This window comes from Gopherus evgoodei, chromosome 12 (assembly GCF_007399415.2).
Source record: "Gopherus evgoodei ecotype Sinaloan lineage chromosome 12, rGopEvg1_v1.p, whole genome shotgun sequence".
NCBI classification, from domain to species: Eukaryota; Metazoa; Chordata; order Testudines; family Testudinidae; genus Gopherus; species Gopherus evgoodei.
Genome location: NC_044333.1, coordinates 38,593,662 through 38,612,126, shown reverse-complemented (window position 1 = coordinate 38,612,126; position 18,465 = coordinate 38,593,662). Strand labels below are relative to the sequence as shown.

At 39.9% G+C, this 18,465-nt stretch overlaps 1 protein-coding gene across 2 annotated transcripts in view; it reads right to left on the bottom strand.

The window, feature by feature from the left end:
- The window catches only part of BANP (BTG3 associated nuclear protein), a 250,865-nt gene that overhangs the window by 94,665 nt on the left and 137,735 nt on the right, over positions 1 to 18,465 (bottom strand). Inside the window, exons 9-11 of one of the 2 annotated variants that reach the window (XM_030581415.1) lie at positions 7,823 to 7,953; positions 3,507 to 3,578; positions 657 to 701 (exon numbers count right to left, since the gene is read on the bottom strand). In XM_030581415.1, coding sequence (XP_030437275.1) covers positions 657 to 701; positions 3,507 to 3,578; positions 7,823 to 7,953 — 248 coding nt within the window. The remainder of the gene's footprint in view (positions 1 to 656; positions 702 to 3,506; positions 3,579 to 7,822; positions 7,954 to 18,465) is intronic. The other variant, XM_030581416.1, reaches the window with a different exon arrangement.

Here is an 18,465-nt window from a genome sequence, read left to right as displayed (position 1 = left end):
TAAAGGATGTCCTGTGATCAGATGTTAGCAATTTCACTTTCACCTGATATGGAAATTATGTTACTTCAAACAATCTCCCAGACTCATTGCTGCAGCTTGGGACTCATTTTCATCCTGTCCCACATATGCGTAAGTGCCTAATAAAGCTATCTTATCAAAAAGAACACAACCAGATGTGAAAGATCTCTCTCTCTCTCTCGACATTCATACAATACAAAAATATCTGCTTAAGTCTTAGCAACAAATGTTCTTATGTCTGCATAGCTTGTGGTCTACATATGGCCACACTGACAGTCAATGACAAAAGTATGTACAAGGAACATCCTGTGCAAAAGATAATCAGTCTAGTTTAGCACAACAACGAAGTAGCCAAAGACAAGAAATCATAAAACATATGGATGAAACATATTATTGCATGAGTGATGAAATAATGATGGTCAAATATCAAACTGTTTCATCATAAGTAGGCAAAATATTAATTGGTGGCTTAACATTTTTTTCTGTTTATGCCATAAAATTTAAGTAGAAGACATAGCACACATTTTGGTAATTAAAACAACTTTTGGCAATATGAAGTCAATACATATGTAATGTTTAATTATGAAGACTGAACTGCAACACTACCTAAAACTCAACTGAGAAGGATCAATTCCTACCTGTCCATCTTGACCAACATGAACCTGATGTATCTGCAGATTACCCTGTAAAATAAGAAGAAACAGAACTCAGGAATTAGAAATAAAGCAGCACTTCTCAAAGAGATGTGTATTTATTTGAGGAAATCTATTAATTTAGGAAATTCTTCTGAAAGTCTATGTTTTTGGCAGTAAAACTCAAATAAAGTGCTTCTGCACTTCAATCACAGAGAATGGATGCCTGTACTACTTCACTGATTTTTTAAATTTTTTTTAAAAAGAGTTCTTCAGGGGTGAGGTGGGGGCAAGGGAGTGTTACAGTAAAATGATTAAGTAGCAATCTGTTTATATGGCTTTTATGGAGGTAGATTTTCCCTTCTCATATTCCCTCATTTTTGTAAAATTGCAAACATGCACAATTCAAAACATCTGTCACTAGAGTAATTTTTTTTAATCTTTGGCTGTTATTGTATGTGCCATTCCTAATGGATATAATGTCTGTTATTACTAAGCTATCATTAGTACTAACAGTCATTTATTTTACTTTATTAAAATTCAACCCAAAATGAGAACAAAGAGTTCTAGTATAGGAATTTCCAAGGCACATATTACAAAAGATTCTAAATGCTGTAAACTATTTGCAAAAGACCTTTAGCTATGAACATTGAAAAGGGAAGGAACTTCATTACAGAAAAAAACTCTGATTTAAGTTCTTAAAAAGGTCCTTTAAAAATATGTTTATGTAAAAAGAAACAAAACAAATCAAGAAAAAAACTCCCCAAAACAATTTCAGCACAAGAAGTAAAATGGCAAATTTCTGTGGGAAAAACACACGCAGTTTTTTCATTTTCCTCTTTTTAACTCCATAATACTGTCAGCACGGTGAATAAAAATCAACAATTTTATTATGAAAAAAATTAAATTGGATTTTTTTATTTTGTTATTTAAATTATAATAAGTTTTTCTATTTAAAACTAAACCTGTTTAAAATAAAATCTGCATTTAATACAAAATATGTCAAGGCCGTAATTTATTATAATCTCTTAAAACATTTTAATAAAGAATAAATATGCTGAATCTATGAGTCAGTATCAAATACTTTGAATTAAAGACTGCTTTTCTATATAAAGAAAGAATCAGGAAGAAAACATTTAACTTTTGAGGCCAAGCTTTATAAATATGGCACAATCAATCAGCCCAAGTAACTTACGCGACTGTTTCATTTTTAAGAGAATTTAAGCTCCAGTCACCTTCACTTAGGCGTATTTGAAAATGTTCTCAGGCTGACCTGAAATAATCAGCTGAATTTACTGACTACAGTTAATCCCTCTGTTTAGTAAATCATTTAGTTGTAAAGTGAAACATGTTTTGACAGAAAGCTTACGTATCCAAAACATTTAAGGCTGTTTTGTTTAATAAAAGTAAATTTTGTTTTGTGTGTTTAATTAAATTACAGTTACCACCCTAATGCAGTTTGACACAAATCATGACAAAAAGTTAATTATCTAGTAAATAAGCAATATATCATTCACCATTTCCCAATATACTAAAATGAACAATTAATAGAAATCCAAAAGCATTAAGCTATATAATTCCCTAAATAAACATATATAGTTATAGTGTACCCTGGTAGATAGCAAAAATGTGTAACAAATCTAGTGGAAAGGCTGTATTTAGTTGTAAATCAACATGATTTAATGGTTATATCAACCAATGAGAATGCACCTCTCTTCAGAAAAGAATTGAAGAACAAATGGAAAAGTTGATTAAAATCAATTATTTAAATCATCATGATTTAAATCAATCCATCTGGACTAGCTGCAATTCCACTTTCTTTCAAAGGAGTATATATTGGAATAAATTATAATCCAGCTGTTTTCAAACCACATGGCTAAAACGTAAGCCTGTTCCTGGAGTCTTTATATGCAGGCAACTCCCACTGAGGTCAATGGAGTTTAGTCTCTGTAGTGACTTCTCATGCCCACACTAGACTCTTTCACAACAAATATCCACCTGACCACAGCTGCGTTCAGAGCCACAGAATTTGAAAATTCATTCTTGTTTCTCTTTACCCCATCCAGCTCCTGAAAGGAGAACTCTTTTCACTAAAACTCACTCATATTTATTGTAATAATTTTAACCTCAGAGTGCAGGGAATCAGAACATACCCTTCACCAAAGGACCTCAGTATACCATACTATTCCATGCACTAAAATACATAGGACAGATTGGCTCCAATGGGAGTTTTGCCTGTGTAACAATTTCCAGGCTGGGGCCATAATTCTGGAGAATCAGTTTTCTTTTTTCTGCACTATTTTTATGCCAGGGGGCTGACAGAACTGTAATTGAAGCATGTAGTCACTGCCAGGCTTCTAGAAACTGCTTCGTTCTCTAAATACTTTCACTAACAGGAATCTCAAAAATCCTCCTAGTACAGTTTTGCAGTTCCCACAGTGAAAGACACCGTGAGGTATTTTGGAAATATTCTGCAGGCTGCATTACCAAAATCCTTTACTGCTGAACTGCAGCACTTGTTAAGCACAAAAGCTGTTACTAGTTATAGTGGTACCCTGAATGTACTATACTTTGCCTCCCATGAAGCCCATTATAAAGCACATCTGCTATAAGCCACAATTTGCTAATACAAAACACCTATGCATTCCTTGGTTGGCCAAATACAACCACAGACAGAGAAGGAGTGTGCTACATTTGCTGAGATTGAGGCATATTTCATTGCGGCTCTCCCACATGCATTCAGTTCCACTTTCACTGGGTTTTTTCGCTTATTTCAGCTCACTGAGAACAGTGCTTTAAGAAACATAGCCTAGGCTCTGACCATATCTACTCACATGACATGGCATTTTGGCTCACCTCGCTGTCCTGTGTGATTTGGACCTGCTCCCCTTGAGGCACCTGGGCTATGTGTAGGTGACCCTGTGGGATCCGCAACAAAAGAAAACACCAAGAAGCATCAGAAGAAAATCAAAACTAGAGGAAGAAGCTATTATCTCAGATTCGTTATAGTTTTATGTATTCAAGGATGGAGGGAAATGATTCACTGTAACTCCCAAATGTACAAAAATTGCTTAAAAAAATTAACTGTATCCACATTTCTCCATTCTTTTATAAGAAGTTCAAATGGAATAGAACGCCTTGTGGGAAAAGCATTTAACTGTCCAATGATAGAAAGGACAAAAATGGGAATAATGATTACATTTATAGAGTGCCTTTCTCCTCAAAAGATCTCAGAGAAGTTTGCAATTTTAACTGTTCCACAAACTATGGGACCAAACCTGCAAACAACTCAGAGAGACTATAGGATCAGGCCCTTAACGTATATCAGTGAAATACAAGGATCACTTCAGCCACAGCTGAACTAAATACAAGAAGGGATATATAGTGGCCAGACTTTTACACCTGTTGAGAATCTGGCCCTAACGTGGTTTTAATAAAGTTGATACTTTATATTGCTGCCCCTTAACAACCACTCCTGAAAGAAATCAAGTATTCCATTTGGTAAAAATGCGGGGAGGAAAGTGAAAGAATTCCTTGTGCATCCTGACTGGCCTAAAGAAGCTTTTGCTACTGTAATTTACCTGCTGATGAATTGGATTTTAAATAACCTACTTTGGGGTTTATAAGGCTTTGTTTTCATTTTAATATGCCTGTATGAAACTGAGATTAAAGATATCCATTTGGAATACCGTCAAAAGCCTTTCTTATAACACAAGAACAATTGCATGTGAATTTCAAAGAAACACAGATCCCTCTATTTCAAACAGTTTCATTTCCTTTGAAAGGAAACTGTCTATTTATAGGGAGAAAAAAAAAACATATTGAAAGTATCAAACTGACAATAGCGACTGTATATAAAATTAGAGCATAGACTCAAACCATGTTGAGATAAGAATCGCTTTCCTTTCTTAACACCAAGCTCTCAGCGGTTCCCAGGGAAGAGCATTGAAAATTAAAAGGGTATTATTATGCTGCGTTTATAGTTTCGGTAATTCTTTCAGAATAAGGCAAAAAGGTGACTTTGTTCATCTTTGTGACACAGATCATTTGAAAAAAAAAACCTGCTCACTCATCCATTGCAGGTACATAGTTAACCTTCAAGGCCAATGATTTTAGTATGGCCACCTAAGCAATTCAAGCACAAAAAAAAGAAATCATTATTTTTAGTCCTATCCCCCAAAGAAAATTTGCATTTGCAATTCCTGGGCATCCAGTTCAATCCCAGCACTGTTGGTTTGTGTTTTTGCATGTTCTGTGTAAATATTTGTTTGTGACTGAATGTGCAAGCATGGGCAATGCTGAAAACTGAAGGCCATCAGCAATTCACATACACTGTATGGGGCATGTAACCACAAATGCATCATGCCCTGCTAATGACCTGAAGCCTGATCTACGCAAATCATTTTCCAGAGAACAAAGTGTAATGTCGTTTCCATCTGGTGCAGTCCTGGGCCTCTCTACAGAACCTACTGGACCAGATTTATAGCAGCAATGTTTAGATTTTGACTGGAAATTGCAATAGGTTTCCGAAACGCCAAGTTACAGTTAAACTTTGATTCCACAGATGAAAATTTAGTTTTATTTGGCATGCCCTTACCTTTTACATCTACTGCTATGGACTTTTTGTCTACATATCTTATAACGGTAATTTGCATTTCTAGAGTGCTCTTCATTCAAGGATCTCAAACATTCTTTAAAAGCCTTTATTAAACTTCACAAAACCCCTGGGAGGTAGGTAAGAATTAATATGATGGCAAAACTAAGATACAAAGGAATTTCCAAGATCGCACAGCTAGTCAATGGCAAAGCTGGGAATGGATCCAATAGCCTTGATTCCCAGTTCTTTTAAAGAACACTGCTTCTCAAATGGAGGTTTCTCTTTTACAAGCTTACTGCTGAAGAGAGTTTACACCACTGGATTTGAAAGTTTCTTTACAGGTCTGCCAAATTTCAGAGGTTTAATTATTTGGCCTATAGACTAACTCCAATAGGAAATTTAGCCTACCCTCAAGGAAAGCTGTGATATGTTGCTATTTGGGGACAATGATCCTTTCCAGAGAAATATAGGATTTGCTATCCATTGTGCATGATGCTCCAAGAAAAGCTGTAAAAATTCATAATTGCATCAAGGCAACTGTGTGATCCTATACAAGTTAGAACAGACTCTCATAAAAAAAAAAGTTTATACCAGTTTATCACCAGTTGGTGCCTCTGAGAAAAGGAGGACAGACATGGAGCCATACCTCCTTCCTCATTCTGATCCTGGGGCACAAATTCCAGTAGCTACGGGGCTGCTCTAATTTATGTTGGCTAGAATGGGTCTTTCACAGGCTTTGTGCCTGTGAAAAATCAGAGTGCATTGCATGTTCCCTTCAGGCCCTGATTATGACAGCTTTATTTCACCAGGCAATTCCCCTACAACACAGAAAAGTTGCTTGATGTTACTTAAAGAAATAACACAGATTGCTACAGTCTGTTGCAATACTAAATATGGAATCAATGAGTATTGTGAGTTTTTAGTACCTCTGAAAATCAGCTCTGCCTTCATCTTTAGGCCTGAAAAACTTGCTTGATGCATTGTTGCCAACTCTTGCTATTTTATGGCAAGTCTCACATGGTAGCTGCTGGTTTTCTTAAAGCCAGACTCATAGCTCCAGGATTCATTCTCTCTCTCATTCCCAGTCGCATCCAACCTTCCTTACTCCTCCTCTTAACCTCTCACTCTCTTCTGGCTTGTTATCTCCACAATACAAGCGTGCTTAAACCTCTGTCATCTAAAAAACCCCCATCCTTGACATCATTTTCCTCTCAAACTGCCACCCCTTTTCCCTTTCATCTCTAAAATATCTGAACCTGCTGTTTGGAGTTCCTCTCCTCCGATTCTATCCTAGAGCCTCTCTAATTCGGCCTCCACCCTTTCACTCCTCTAAAATCGCTCTCACCCAAATCTCGAATGACCTCTTCCTAACCAAAACTCAAAATCAGTACTCTATCCTCAGCTCCACTGACCATGCTGCTCTTCTTGAAATCTTGTCCTCCTTTGGCTTCTTTAACTCTATTTTTGGTGGCCAGCATGAGTGCCTCTGAAAATCAGCTTGCGGGCTGCCTTCGGTACACGTGCCATAGGTTGCCTACCCCTGATCTACACAGTTAAAAGTCTTGTTCAGCTTTCATCCTCTTACATCTCAATTACTGTAAAATCCTTTTCTCTGACCTTGACAAAAGCAATCTTGCTTTACTATATCCATTCAGAATGCTGCTGCAAAGATCATTTTCCTGGCTCATTGCTCAGATCATGTTACCCTCCTCATTGCATCCCTCCATTGCTTCTCCCTTCTCTACCTCTACCACTGCCCATCATGCTGACCAATATTGTCTCATTGTTTCCTTATATTCCTCTGTCTCCATCTGTCTTCTCTTATTTTATACTCAGATAGTAAGCTCTTTGGGGATGGGATCAACTTTTTGTTTTTTGTTTGCACAGCACTTAGCACAATGGAGTCTTGGTCCATTACTAGGGTTCCTAAGCACTACACAGTAATACAGATAATTACGTCTTAATTTGGAAAGTTAGGGGTCCACAATACTACGTATTCCAATACCCTTTTTACCTCACTTCTGCTTTTCCCTTTACAAATATTGAATTACATACAAAATAGTTCTTGCATTAAGATGGTGACATAAAATTACAAAAGCCAGGGAAAGTTTCCTCAGAGTATCCCAACACCATGCATTTAAAAAGCACAATGGCTTGACTTATTGTAGTAGTGTCAGCCTTAACTTTTACATTTCCTGGCTTTTGTGGATTTGGGTCAAAATGTTAAGTTTATTAAAACTTTTTTTTTATAGTTTAACATCAATATTTACAGCTTTTGCTTATATACCTACATTTAAACGAACGCACATGTAAAGGATTCAGCTAACAGATGTCCAAAAAAGGTTTTGAACACATTTTACAAAAAAAAAGGAAGACACGTGAATCATAAATGGATGGATTACTATTTGGAGGGCGAGATTTTCTGAAACATGATTAAGAGGCCCAGGTGCGGGGATATAAACTAATCATCTTTTTTGGACCACAGAAAGAGCTGAATCTGAGCTATGTGGCACCTAAAATGTTCAGTGTTCTGGACTTTTTAAACTGGAAGAAATTATGAAGAATGAGTACATACTACTTGGACTTGGCCATCTTCTCCTATTTGGTGGATTTGAACCTGCTGAGCATTAGCCAGTGCATAGTGTAGCGCCTGTGGCTGGTTCGGCTGGATTTCATTAGTTGCTGACACTGTGCTCTGAGTACCCTCTGGAAAGAAAAAGAAAAGACAAAATCCAACCTTATTTCGTTTGCACATCTCCATGCCAGTTGCCATGCAATAATGGATAGGTAGGAAACTAACAAACAAACAGAGAATAAGCAGATGCAGAATGTTTGTTACCCTCATGCTTCGCCTGCAGTTTCATTACTAGCCTACGGGTCAGGTTACAAATTGAAGTACAATAAAAAGGCTTTTGTTATAGCTTACTCTCTGGAACATGACAAATTTACACAGGTATTTTTGCTATAAATGCAAGTTATGCTACAATAAGAAACTCAGAAAGTAGTGACATGAAGGTGAATGGACCATCGAAGTAGCAAAATTTTAAATTTTTCTCAGCTTTTCTAATCCTCAATCCACCTGTTCAGCATCTGCCAGCACACCATCTTCCTCCAAGTTTGGAAAGCAACTTTCTGTAATACACATACCAAATCATGCTGTTCCTCTGGATTGCCTGACTGGAGCTATTGAAGATTATATCATATCTGCAATCCATTCAGTATTGCAACATGGAGGACTAAACAGTTCTGTTCTTGTGAGCAGGCAAAGTGCTGCCAACTCTTGTGATTTTATTGCAAGTCTTGTGTATTTTTCTTAATGCCCCAATTGCTGGAGTCAGGATTTCATGAGAATCTCAACCTCCATTAAAAAAATAAGTAAGTTACTAGCCCTCGTTGCAGAGAAAAGTGTATACTAAAATTTAAAAACTAGAAGATAAATAAAAAAGAACCAAAAGTGTATTTTTTTTAATTCCGTGATTTTTAACTAATCACAATTTTTTTGAAGCCTGATTCCATTTTGTAACATTTGGGGTTAGCGATACTGAGATACTGACACAGTCAAGAATCCTTCTCTGAAAAAAAGAGGCTAGAACAGAGTCGCAGAGCATCGGGACAAGGTTTTTGTGTGCACCCACAAACTGAGACACAGCTAGTTAAAACTCAGTTACACATGGTTCTGGCAGCACACAAGGTATGTCAGATCATCTATTTGGATGAACCTTAAAATACCCAACACAACAGGGATGATTAAAATTCAGCACCAGTCCTGTATTCCCTTCCTTTTATGTGGGAATATTATTTGGAGGGCATTTTTTAAGTTTAACTGAGACCACGTCTCATGCATATAGACAGCATTGTCATGTCAACATGGATTTAGAAAAAAACTTAAATGTATTTTATTTCCTTGATAATTTGTAACCGCTTTCTCTGTGCTATTTTGGTAAATCATATAAATATACATTTAGGAAATTCTTAGAAATGTGGATTTCACTCCCCATTCTCCCTCCCACTCCCAACAATGACTTATTCACTATATGGTAACGTAATGAGGTGCGCCTTGCCACACACTGTAGCATTCCATAAAGAGAGACTATGAATCTATATTAGTACAGGAAACCACGGAATTAAACGACCATAATGAAAATATTAAAGACATGAAATGTTACTGCATTTGTACAGTGGACAACTGTGTTATATTAATAACTTAACATTTTATTTATTGTTCAAATAAAGATTAGATGAGCCTAGTCCTCACAGCAGATGACTAATGAGCTACATATTTTCATTGTAAAGGACACGGGGGGGGGGGGTTCAGTTATTGAAACACAAAACAAAACAAGGGAACCCTATTCCACAATGGAAAACTTCCACTTCAATCTTTTTGAAGGTTTATTCTAGAACCACTAAATGATCTTCAGTACAATAGTGCTCACTGTCCAGCTATTTAGGAAGGACAGGAGACACTGGATATAGTTTAATTAGGCCACAACTTTATTAACAACTATCTGGGAGTACCCAGCAAAAAAAAGGTGTACAGTTCAGGTAATTCCATGATCATTTCAACATACAACAGGGGTGCATCCATCAACCCTCCCCCTTTCCCATCCTGGTCCCCAGCCCACCTGCTTTTGGAAACTTACCCTCCCCCAATCTTTCAGTGAGTGTTAAGATGGGCTATAAAAGGGGAAGGGAGTTAGTCATAGAAGCCCTGAACTATCCTGTTTCTGCTCCTTTAACGAATACCTCCTTTAAATCCTTTACTACTCCATTTATCAGATCACTGTATCCCCTCCCTGTGGAGCACCTGCACTGGACAGCCGTCCCAAATCAACATAATGAGTTGGCCTAATTCCTGTGCCATGTTTGCCCCAACTAAGCCCCCTCCCTGAACCAGCTGTGGGGAAGGCAAACCCCCCACCACCGCCACCACGCACCCACACACACTTTCCCTCTTTCCCTCACCAATCTGGAGGCGAAGAAAAAATTCCTTCCTAGCTCCCCTGAGAAAGGAGCAACTAGCGCAATGCTGACAGTGGATCCTGACCAAATCTGCTATTTCACCAGTTCCATGGGTGGCAGGGTGGGTGCTGCTCCACCTGATCCGGGTAAAAGAGGGCTGCTCTTGCCCGGCATTTACTTATATAACTTCCTCTCTCTTCTGGTCTCCTCGGTCAGTGTCCCCACTCTGATCTGCAGCTGCTGCAAAATCACTCTGTCTCTCTCTACCCCTTAACTGCCAGAGGTGAGTAAAGGCATCTTAAAGTGGGTGTAAAATTACATTTACATCCACGTCAGGAGGATTCCTTCTATTGCCGGAGTATTGTAAACAGTCATCGTCCCCGCCCTGCTTAATGTGAGGTGCGGTCATCGGTGGCTACTTTTACTAGAGCGTTCTTTAGTCTGTAAGGTGCCACAGGACTCTCTGTCATTTTACCCTAGTGTGCTAATATTTTAGCTGCAGTGCTCTGAAAAAATAGTTTGTTTAATTAGTATCTGTTCTCACACTCATTGTTTATGAACAGACTAGTGCAAGACAACAAATTTGTAACCTGAGTCTGGAAACTGAAAACCAACTCAATATGACTAAGCTAGAATCTAGTTATTTGGTGGAACGTTTACTTGTTTTTGTAGTCCAAATAAATAGCTTTAAATTACTTTTACATTTAATTACATAAAAGGCTGTCAAGAGAAAGTATGAATAAAGCAGCCAAGTAAAGCTACCAAAAAGAGAAAAATAACTCATGTATAATTGTTATATATTATGCTCTAATTGTGGTTCTATTCCTGCTATTCATGGAGGCTGGGTCAGTTGTCATATGGCTAACTATTATCCTAATTTATAGAAAGTCAGTGTTTAAATACTCCCTCACAATTTTCATGAAGTTTCATGGGTATGTGATTTCTATATCTTGTAATACAAGTTTTTTCACAAGAGTCAGGACCAAATATTTGGCTGGGGCCTAGTGGACCCACACTGAAGGAAAAACAAAATTTCCCTGTGCTAGTTATAACGACCAGAGACTTTGTACTTGATGTCACTGATCAGGCCCAACATATGATTTACTCTGAGGTCCAGTACCAGATACCCCTGTTCAGAGTAAATGGGTTGGAATGTATAATGTATCGAATGGGCAATGCAGAAGTCCCACAGTTTGAGGACTTCCTGACTTCTTGTTTATACAGAACATCGCCATGGTATAGTCTGTCAATACTGATACACATCTCCCCTGTAGATGGGTTTGAAACATCTGGCAAGCAAGGCGAACCGCATACACCTCACAGACATTGATGTGCAGTGAAAGTTCTGCATGGGACCAGACATCTTGGGTCCTGAGTCTTCCTAGGTGTGCATCCCATCCCATCGCTGATGCATCTGTGACTAGGGACAGCAATGGATGAGGCCTGGAGAAAGGTATTCCCGCACATACTGCTTGCAGTCGAGCCACCACTGAAGGGAATCAAGGACTGGATTATTATTTAGTTAAATTAATTGAGTAAATGATTCTTTCAGAAAAACAAATATCTTTTTACCTTCTCCTGTCTGTGTACCATGAATTTTCATGTCGTCTTCACGTAACTGATTTTCCATAATTTCTGTTTTATTAAACATAAATTTATTCCCACATACTAGGCTATTAGATTATAAGGAATGCCAATTCTGTTTTTCACCTTGCTCCTTACAGGCTACCTCTAGTACATCCAGCTGTGACTTCTTGCTTTCAGCGTGTTTTTCAAACCCCACTGCACAAATCAAAAGCTGATCAGTCCTGGTGTTCATACACATAATCCTATATTCTCATTTTTTTCCACCTAGTAACTGTTGGACTCAAGATGGAACTGAATGATGGGGTAAGAAATATGTTTCACCTATAACTTCAGCAACATTTTAAAAGTTCATTTCAGCTAGCTTGGACCTGACAATTATATCAGCGCAATACAATATTTCAGAGAAAACCTTAAACCCCCATTATAAATATGTTCTTATTTCCCTACCAGGAACAGCCTGTAACTCAAGAGTATCCATGAGTTAGCAAGGCCTGCAACCCATTAAAGAAATATTGACATTTGTTTGTAACTGAATAATACAAAGAGACCTGTATTTGCTGTAGTCCAGCTGTTACTTTATAGATGTTAAAAACTATTTTTGCATCAACAAGCTTAAACAGGAGTCGGTAAGCACTGCATATACCAAACTCAATCTGAAGTGGGAGGAATGCGGTCAAATGCATTCAGAACTGTACATCTCTCAAGAAGCAAACTTGCTTATAAATAGACTCCAATCTTTGGCTTCATTGCAATGGCCAGAGTTAGTAACAAAAAAAGAAGAAAGGAAAAGAGAACTCAGCAGTGTCCAAAAACAAAACATCCTTTATGGATAATTGTTTTTTCCCCTCTAAAGCTCTGACCAGGCAAAAGTAATATTTATCCATTTTGAAACATTCCCCATAAAAAACAAATACAAACTTGAACAGCACACAGCCTGAATGGAGAATATGTCAACAGTTATAAATCACTATAATGTAAACTATCTGGCCTCACATTTACAACTTTGATATAACAGAGAATCCCTGGCTCTGAGAAATTGTACAGCTGAACTCGCATGTTGAAATTTTCCACCACGTTTTTTAGAATGGAGGATTTGCTTGGACATCATATGAACAGTTGAGTTAGTGCTGTGTGGTATTTTCACAGCACCTTTTTTTTTTCCCCCAGGTGGATCAGATGCAATAGAAGCGCAGTTATCCTTTGAACGAAAGATGCCGCTTTTACCTTTTCACAAATGGAGAGTTACGAAATGGAAAATGTTATAACTGACTAGTTCCTTTTTCATGACTGGAAAATTAGATCCTTTAAAATATGTGTTTACTGTATGTTCTTATGAGCCAAAAAAAAAAGTAAAGCTATCTAAAAAAGGTCTTTATCTTTTTGGGCTAATCCTCAACACTTGACAAAGTTACCCCACTAAAACACTTGTTTCTGTGGCATATTTTTCAAAGTTAATCCTCTTCAGGAGTTGTGAAAGCAAGATGGGATTTGTCTGACAAATGTAATTCACAACTCTGTCAAGCATGTGTGTATTTAACTTTCAACTAAGAACAATTTGAAAATTCCTTATGCCAAAGGAAAAACCTCTGATATTTTCCATATCACTTTTTCCCACTGTCATTTTGCTTCATTCATTCTTTGAATTAATCTCTATTTAAATCTCCCTGTGGGTTTCTGCATCTTTATTTCTAAAATAGTTTCCTAAAAATCGACTGGCAGACATTTGTCTTCACACCCCAATTTTATTTTAAATAGGAGCTAAACACCATAAGTGTACCTCTACTTCTCTCCAAAGACTGGCAGCAAAGCCTCAGCTGGAATAAACTGTTCTAACTCTATTGATGTCAATGGAGCTATGACAATTTACACGAATTGAGGATCTTCCCCCTTGTTCTGGCAAGAAGGGATGGAGGTTTGGATTCTGGAGCAAAGTGGTTTTTTGCTTGCTCTGCTTATTTGCATATTATTATCCAGAGTGCTCGTCCACTTCACAGTTATTACATAACACTGTCAGTGCTCTACTAACAAATGGGAAGGTAGTTTTGGGTGGCCTGAACTCTTTTCTTAGAAAAAGAGGAATAAGGAAAACAAATTAAAATCAAAGAAATCTACCCTTCCAAAAAAGGGCACAAGCACTGGCTGTGTCACCTTACATCACCCTCTACTGGACAATTCACAGAAATAAAAATGGACCCAATTCCCTCCTCCCTCTGCCCCCCGTCCCCGCCCCCCCCCCCCCAAAAAAAAATATGCATGTTTTTTAAAAGGATATCTGCTTAACCTACTCTGGCAGCCATGTGTATGGCTCTTGTCAGAAAAAACACACATGTTGAGAACTAAAACCCTGGCTTGGACCAGAGCAGGACAGACCATTACAATTAATACCTCAAGCACAACGAAGAGTGACATTTTCAAACTGAAGTGCCAGATGAAATATGGGAATACGATGTCTCCCTGAGCCCAACAATCTACTCTAATTTCTTTACACAGCCCATAAATCCTGCGGCTGCTGTAAACTTGCACAGTCAATTACATTTAGAAGAATCTTAATGAATAACTTTGGGGGGAGGGGAGGGAAATAGCAGTGAAAAGGCATAAGTTCATTTTTTTTTTCTAACAGCTTCATTAGACATATGTAGTCTAGAAATTAGATACTTTTGAACGTTTAGGATTTCAGTATCAAGATGCAATAATTACCCAGGCAAAACTCACATTGACAGTGCCTGATTAAGAACTGTAGTATCCATCTCATGCTGTCCTAGGCACTGCAGACCAGGGGTCAGCACAGTTAACGTCTAATTGTGATATATTGAAAAGACAAGAGGAAATTTGTTATTTTTAAGATATATGATTTAAAGCTAGTCACATCATATGAACTTATCTGTACTGCAAAAGCAGAGAAAGACTTCAGTTTGAACATTTCACTCATACAGTTTAACATGTCTAATGACAGTCAGCACAAGCATCTAAGAACGCAACTCAAGCACGTGCAACCTCCTTAAACGTGAATGTATCCGGATCATTTTGACTAGGAAGCACATAACAATTCAATTCTCATAATGGGCTCTTCAGACCCACAAAAAAGGAACCCAACGTTAAAGCCAGATAGGTTTCGGGAAATCACATTTTAAAAAATGAAGTGATGGTGAAAAATACCAGCTCAGAAGCTCTGGAGACTGAAGTCATTTACTGGGTCGCAGAATAGGACATACTGCAGGGCAGTGACCATGCCAGCTTCTCCATATTCCCACCAACAGTTCAGTCTTCCTAGCAACCCCAGTCCTTAGCCAATCTGCTGGGACTGCCAATAAGGAGGGCAATAGTGGTGAGTTTTGTACCTCTCTGCTGGGAACTGGACTGACACCAAATTCATTTCAAATCATATACTAAACAGCTATCAGTTACTACAAACCAGAACTACAGACAGACCAGCAACCTAGAGATAAAAGATGTTAGATCCCATTACTAATCCCCTGAGCCATGCATCCAGTCCCCTACAATTACACACTCAGTATAAGGGTACGTCCACACTACAGCTTAAAATCGATATTAGTAAAATCGATTTTATAAAACAGGGTTTATAAAATCGATTTTACGCATGCACACTAGGGCACATTACGTCGGTGGTGTGTGTCCATGGTCCCAGGCGTCCATCGATTTCAGGAGCGTTGCACTATGGGTACCTATCCCATAGTTCCTGCAGTGTTCCCTGACCCTTGGAATTATGGGTTACTACCCCAGTGCCTGATGGGGCAAAAATCACTGTCGTGGGTGGTTCTGGGTACAGCCTCACTCCCTCCCTTCCTGAAAGCAGCAGACAGCCATTTCGCGTGTTTTTTACTGGGTGAAGTGAGCAAACGCCATTTTACAGCAAGCATGGACCCTGGTCTGATCAGTACCTTGATCGTGGACGTTGTAAACAGTTCACGTATTCTCGTGCTGTCTATGCTGAACCATGAACAGCAAATGCAGGAGAGGAGGCTGCAGCTACGGCAGCGCGGTGACGAGAGTGATGAGGACCTGGAGATAGTTCTCCAAAACCGCGGGCCCCTGCGCTTTGGAGCTCCTGATGGTAATGGGGGAGGTTCTACCCATTGCTTGCCGATTTTGGGCCCGGGAAACAAGCACAGACTGGTGGGACCGCATAGTTTTGCAGGTGTGGGACGATTCGCAGTGGCTGTGGAACTTTCGCATGTGTAAGAGCACTTTCTTTGAACTTTGTGACTTGTTTTCCCCTGTCCTGAAACGCCATAATACCAGGATGAGAGCAGCCCTCACAGTGGAGAAGCGAGTGGCAATAGCCCTCTGGAAGCTTGCAACGCCAGATAGCTACCAGTCAGTCGGGAATCAATTTGGAGTGGGCAAATCTACTGTGGGGGCTGCTGTGCTGCAAGTAGCCGAAGCAATCATTAAGCTGCGGCTACGAAAGGTTGTGACTCTGGGAAACATGCAGGTCATAGTGGATGGCTTTGCTGCAATGGGATTCCTTAACTGTGGGGGGGCCATAGATGGAACCCATATCCCTATCTTGGCACCGGAGCACCAGGGAACCCAGTACATAAACCGCAAGGGGTACTTTTCAATGGTGCTGCAAGCATTGGTGGATCACAAGGGACGTTTCACCAACATCCACGTGGGATGGCCAGGAAGGGTTCATGACGCTCGTGTCTTCAGAAGCACTACTCTGTTTAAACGGCTGCAGCAAGGGACTTACTTCCCAGACCAGAAAATTACAGTTGGGGATGTTGAAATGCCTGTAGTTATCCTGGGGGACCCAGCCTACCCCTTGATGCCATGGCTCATGAAGCCATACACAGGCAGCCTGGACAGTGGTCAGGAGTTGTTTAACTACACGCTGAGCAAGTGCAGAATGGTGGTAGAATGTGCATTTGGGTGTCTCAAAGCTCGCTGGAGAAGTTTACTTACTCGCTCAGACCTCAGCCAAACCAGTGTCCCCTTTGTTATTGCTGCTTGCTGTGTGCTCCACAATCTCTGTGAGAGTAAGGGGGAGACCTTTATGGCGGGGTGGGAGGCTGAGGAAAATCACCTGGCCGCTGATTACGCGCAACCAGACACCAGGGCAATTAGAAGATCACACCAGGAAGCGGTGCGCATCAGAGAAGCCTTGAAAACGAGTTTCATCATGGGCCAGGGTACGGTGTGACTGCTGTGTTTCTTTCCCCTTCATGAACCTCCCTCCCCACCGTATTGACTCCTGCTGCAAGCAACCTACCCTGCACCCTTCCCTAACAGCTTGCTTATGGAAATAAAGTTACTATCTTTTAAAAAACCTTGTATTCTTTATTAAAACTCAGTTGCTGTAAGCAACCCACCCTCCCTCTTGCTTTAAAAAGCATGTAATTAAAAATACACCAGTAGGGGTTTTGGAGGAGGATGGGAGGGAGGGAAGAAAAAGGCAATTAAGGAAGCCTTGAAAACGAGTTTCATCATGGGCCAGGGTATGGTCTGACTGCTGTGTTTCTTTCCCCTTCATGAACCTCCCCCCCCCATGTATTGACTCCTGCTGCAAGCAAGCTACACTCCACCCTTCCATAACAGCTTGCTTATGGAAATAAAGTCATTCCCTGTAACCAACCCAGCCTCCCACTTTCTTTGAATAGCATGTCATTATAAGAAGAGTAAGAGAAATAAAAAGGTACCCCAGGAGTGGTTTGGGAGGAGTATAGGAGGGAAGAAAAAGGCCATTAAGGACATTTCAATGTAATGACAGCCTTTTGGTTGGACTGTCCACGGGGGTGGAGTGGGCAGGTGCAGAAAGCCTTCCCCCGCGCGTTCTTACACGTCTGGGTGTGGAAGATGTGGGACATGGTGAGTACTGAGGGAGATTAAACATGGGCTGAAGTGGCACTCTGTGACCCCACAGCTCTTCCAACAGACTTCGGAGGATGTCAGTTTGGTTGCGCAGCAGCTCCAGCGTTCCATTCCGCCACCGCTGATCTTCCTGCCGCCACATCTCATCTCGAGCGTCCCTCCTGTCCTCACGTTGGTCCCTCCTGTCCTCACGTTCACTGGCAGCATTCCTGTACTTTGCTACCACGTCTTTCCACTCCCCCAGATGAGCTCTTTCACTGCGGGTTACTGCCATTATTTCTGTGAACATCTCCTCCCGTGTCCTCTTCTTCCTTATTCTCCTTATCTGACCTATCAGTCGGACTGGGGTAGGGAGGCTTGAAAAATGTGCAGCTGCATGAGTGGGGGAAAAGAGTGATAGAAGGATCATAAGAGATACATTTCACAGAACAATGGTTATACTCTTTCACAGTGAACTACACTATTCACCGTACGTAGCACATGTCACTTCACTACAAGGTCGCCTTTGGATTCTTTTAGTATTTAGTGCTTGCAGCTGTGGTGTCAGAGATCAACAGGTCTGGGGATTACAAATCAGCTTGCAGGCGGACATGGTAAGGCATACATCTAATGGCAGTTAACCGTACAACCTCCTCCTTTCCCCCCTACCCATGGCTATTACCATGTAACATTCATGCTTGGCAGCCAAACTGCTAAAAAGCACATCTTTTGCTTCTTTTCTTATGCCATCAGAAAGGTAAAGCACTAGAGGAAAATTGTGAATGGTTTTCCCCCCCACTCTGCATGTCTGCTGTAATGGCAGGTCACTGAAACCTTACCACCTCCCCCTTCCCCCCTCTC